This window comes from Alosa alosa, chromosome 9, assembly GCF_017589495.1.
Source record: "Alosa alosa isolate M-15738 ecotype Scorff River chromosome 9, AALO_Geno_1.1, whole genome shotgun sequence".
Classification (NCBI taxonomy): Eukaryota; Metazoa; Chordata; class Actinopteri; order Clupeiformes; family Clupeidae; genus Alosa; species Alosa alosa.
The window spans coordinates 31945315-31950314 of record NC_063197.1 but is presented as its reverse complement, the minus strand read 5'-3'; the positions used below and the strand labels follow the sequence as shown (position 1 = coordinate 31950314).

General features: G+C 46.4%; 1 protein-coding gene across 1 annotated transcript in view; it reads right to left on the bottom strand.

The window, feature by feature from the left end:
• The window catches only part of ptprsa (protein tyrosine phosphatase receptor type Sa), a 237997-nt gene that overhangs the window by 79669 nt on the left and 153328 nt on the right, over window positions 1–5000 (bottom strand). The window contains 2 exon segments of the mRNA XM_048252918.1: window positions 467–549; window positions 3252–3362. Coding sequence (XP_048108875.1) covers window positions 467–549; window positions 3252–3362 — 194 coding nt within the window.

The window sequence follows — 5000 nt, the reverse complement described above, 5'->3', positions numbered from 1 at the left end:
GTTACGCTTGGGTAAGGTCATAGACTGAAAGAAAAGCAACGATTTCACCACAATCTGGGAGGCCAGGGAGGGGGGTAAAGGACGACGCCCAAAAGGAAATTCTGTTCAGGCATGCAAGCGAAGTTACATTCTCCCATCATGCAACAGACTCTGTTATTTTCAAGTGCCAGGTTTCCATGGTAACAAGTGCACAAGAGCCCTAGAGCAGAAGCAGTTTCAGAGGATGCAAGCAAGGAAAGGCCAAACAATGCAAAAGCAAAAGTAAGAAATGAATTAATAAATAAATCAACCCGACTTGGCGGGTTTTCGCTCATCGTAATTTCCTTTGAAAATAAATCAGTTTATTTTTTTCCTGAGTTAATTATTCAGCAGGCTTGATTATCTGCTCAGGCTTGTTCAATTTTCTCCTTCAACGAGCTGAGCTCGGGAAAACAGCTAAGAATCATAGCTTTTTTAAAATTTAAACATGTTTGTTTCTGTCATTTCTCTTTGTATATGTGGGTAGTAAAAAAAGTAAAAAAGAAAGAACACACCAACCTTCTCGACGTTCTGGGGGATGTTAAGGGGTTGATGCAGAACAATGACATGAGGAGAGAAAAAATAGGGGAAACACAGAGAGAGTAAAAAAGGCCAACGCAAGGCGTCCAGCTCCTCAATCACTAGCTGACTAGCTGACTGACTAGCTAGCTGACTAGCTGACTGACTAGCTGACTAGCTAGCTGACTGACTAGCTGACTGACTAGCTGACTAGCTAACTGACTAGCTGACTGACTAGCTGACTAACTGACTAGCTGACTGACTAGCTGACTAATTGACTAGCTGACTAGCTGTGCTGACTGACTAGCTGTCTGACTGTCTATCTGTCTGTCTGTCTGTCTGACTAGTTGTCTGTCTGTCTCTTCTGGACTGGCCTCTGCCTCTGTCTCTATTCCAGAGACACCTGACTGAACTTTAACCTTTGACCCAGAAAGAGTTTTGCGGTTCACTCCAGCGGCCGGCCTGTCTGTTTTTTTGTTTCTGACCGGAGCCCGAGCCCCTGGAGTGAGGTCCAGCGCATGGGAACACACTGACCCCCGCTGGTGTGTGGCCGCCCGCGATCGAGCGAGCGGTCCGTTTGGGTTCAGTACAGAAGCAAAAACAAGAGAAGAGAGCTGTGAAAACAACCCAAAAGAGGACAGGAAAAAAGAAAGAAAGAAAGAAAGAAAGAAAGAAAGAAAGAAAGGAAGGAAGAAAGAAAAGAAGAAAAACCAAGCAATAAAGAAGAAAACATTTTGTGTTTAAATTAGCAGCTACAATTTGAGGTGCATTTCAAAAGGCTTCTCTATAGCTGATTCCAAATTCCAAACTTCAAAGAGGTTGCTGGAGCAAAACTGCCTGGTCCGCTCATTACTGCGGATACTGTTTGTTTCAAGTTGTTCTCTGTTGTAGCTGTTAATTTCAGATGCAGCTGAATAAAGAAAAAGAACATTTCTACACACCAATATTAAAATTGAGTTCAAAACATAAAACAAAGAGAGACACACACATTGCAAATATACTTTTACAATGATATTATAAAACTTATCAGACCTATTTGACTTAACTGACTTTAGAACACACTGGACAGCCTTTGTGAGCCTGATATAGTTGCCGTGGATACACGGGGTGTTACTTACGCTGGTAGTTCCAATGTTCCCAAAAGAGCCGAGCGTTAACGTTGTAAACTAAATTATGACTATTTTAGTGTGAGCCGGGAGATTCCTGACCCCAGAGACCTTTATCTGGCGTAACCGTGATGTGGTTACAATAGGTCAGTAGTTTTTTATGGATTTGTTTGGTTTATTCCGTTTGTACTCTCAGCATTGCCACCCTGTTACTGAAACTGTGTGTGTGTGTGTGTGTGTGTGTGTGTGTGTGTGTGTGTGTGTGGTGGGTATTTGTGCAGTGCAGTGTGGTGCGCAGCGCTGCAGGAGCTAAACAGCAGCGGTAATGAAACGACGACTGTCTGGCTTATTTTATCATCTAAAGCCTCTTAATCATTTATGGGAAACAAAGTTATTTGGTCCACAGCAGGCGGGTGTTGCCGCCGCAGTGATGACGCACCTCCTCGTTTGTGTGCAGAATGAATTCAACATTAAACTCTCCTCTCCTGCCTCGCGTCCGCTGCTACTTATTCAAATCAGATGGACCAGGGAGGCGTCGGCATTAAACGTAAGGGGCAGGAAATGATGTCGTCTGGAGGGTGCAATGCATGAGCCTCAATCTGTCTATCTGACTGTGATGGCCTTCGTGCCTCAGTGGAAGAAATTAACCACAGCTGATTTCACGCTGTTGAAAGACTAAATGTATTCATAAATAATGCCAAAAGTGAGCTTCTTTTAAGTGTAATACATTTTTAAAACATGTCAGGTGTCCTCTTTGTGCTGGAATTATTTTGACTTTTAGCCATTCACTGGATGCCATCGCTGATGTTGAAGGGTTTTACCTCGGCACCATGCTTTTGGGCTTGTAGGCTTTGACTTACCTGGGGAGCCTAAAGACCGCCCTGGTGCAGACATGGGCTATTATTACACATGGAGACGGCTGACTTCTTGACCTTTAGAAAATACTCTAACCCTTTAAGTTTGACACTCTGCTCTGAAAGGGGTATAGAGGTCAACTCTAAACTGAGTCTGGCCTGGGTAAACAACTCTAAACTGAGTCTGGTCCGGGTAAACAACTCTAAACTGGGTCTGGATTGGATGAGCTGATCTAAACTGGGCCTGGCCTGGGTGAGCTGATCTAAACTGGGTCTGGCCCGGGTGAGCTACACTAAACTGGGTCTGGCCTGGGTTAATAACTCTAAACTGGGTCTGGCCTGGGTGAGCTGATCTAAACTGGGTCTGGCCTGGGTGAGCAACAGATCCGTAACATCATGGGCCAAATCCTGCCATTCCAGGACCATGTCCAGTTTAGAGTTGAGCGCTCACCGGGCAGCTGTGAGAGGCGAGCAGCTACTGAACTGGAGGACAGAAGTGCAGGACAGCGGGAGGAAAGAGAGAGAGCACCCCTGCAGCTCAGACTGGCGCTAACGCGGTTAACAGCTACACCCGCTTGTACTGCTGATGAGATTAGCGGCTAGCGGTCAGTCAGAGAGGTCACCCTGAACCCACGTCCCCCTACAGCCCCCCCCCCCACCCCACCCCCCAACACCCTGCTGGGGCAGCAGCGGTGGGGGTGATGGGGGGTGGGTGTTGTTCTCGCGGAGACTTCTGTGCCTGCTGGCTTCCTACCTCGCACATACAAGTTGGCAGGGGAGGAGAAGCGCACGCCCTCCACGTTAGACGCCACACACTCGTACTTCCCCTGGTCAGTCTCCTCACTGTTCTCTATCTGCAGGGCACCTGTGAGGAGAACACACACACACACACACACACACACACACACACAGAGAGAGAGAGAGAGAGAGAGAGAGAGAGAGAGAGAGAGAGAGAGAGAGAGAGAGAGAGAAGACAGATTAAGAGAGAGAGAGAAGAGAGAGAGAGAGAGAGAGAGAGAGAGAGAGAGAGAGAGAGAGAGAGAGAAGACAGATAAAGAGAGAGAGAGAAGAGAGAGAGAGAGAGAGAGAGAGAGAGAGAGAGAGAGAGAGAGAGAGAGAGAGAGAGAGAGAGAGAGAGAGAGAGAAGACAGATAAAGAGAGAGATAGGGAAAAGGGGAAGGGGAAGCATTAGAGACTCAGGCAGTTTCAGGCAGTCAGAGACTATTTTAGTTTTGTTCAAAAGAAAAGTATTCTCATCAATTTATCACACACTTCTCTAGTTGACACTGACACCATTGCTGCAGGAGAACACAGTTGGAACAGTAACACTCATGAAGGCATGAACTATACTAAAGGGAAGCACACACACACACACACACACACACACACACACACACACACACACACACACACTCACAGGAGAGTTTGAGCTAGACAAATCCCTGCTGGGTGTCAAATCAAACATGGCTGGATGATGGTATGCCTTGCCTGCAGCATGCTTTCTGCACGTGCTCAGTAGCATGGGACGCACTTGTAGTAGATGAGATGAATGATTGATAAGGTAGAGAGAGAGAGAGAGAGAGAGAGGGAGAGGGCAGACTTAGGCAGCCAGATAGGTAGATGTCAGCTGACGGCCAAGAGACGCTTTCTGCTTCTGCATATTACCCAGGACTCACGAGTGAGTGTTACATATGTATGTTCAACATCATATCCACATCCAGCACACCCTCCCAACACAAACACACACACACACACACACACACACACACACGCACGCAGATAAACATACAGCCTTCAATTCACAGTCATCTATTTGATTTTGTATTATATTTAGGATATATTCTGATTCCTCTTTTTGTCTACACTTTTCTGTCTCTCTGTCAGTGATATTCACCCTCAAACAAGCTTTGTCAGCCTCCTCCTTCCCTCTCTCTCTCTTTCTGAAATTCAAACTCAAACAAGCTTCAGCATGGAACACTCTCTCTCTTTATTCATTCCTCCCCACCCCTCTCTCTCTCTCTCTCTCCTCATCTGACCCCTCTCTCCCGGCTGAGTTACCCTCAGTGGGTTGTCTGTCTAAATTGCACCCCTGTGCCTGAAATAGCATTCTGACACGCAGGTGTGGTGGTTCTGCCTGTGATCACTGCCTCTGATTGGCTCCTTTTGATGTGATGCAGGAACGGCAGGGGGCCGCTGGGGCTTCTGGGATTGAACGGGACAGGATGGGGCTCGTGCCACACAGCTCAAAACACACACCACCAACACACATTCTCAGCACACACAAACACACAACCTGAGCATACACACTAGGGGTGTGAATCTCTCATGTAAAAGACGATACGATTCGCATCTAGATACATGGGCACGATTCGATACAAGAAAAGATACATGTTTATAAAAACGATTCAGTACGATTCGATGCAATGTGATTCGATGCAATTCGATGCAGTTCAAGAATGGAAAGCATTCTGAAAGATTTTTTATGATTTGCTCAAGGTGCACA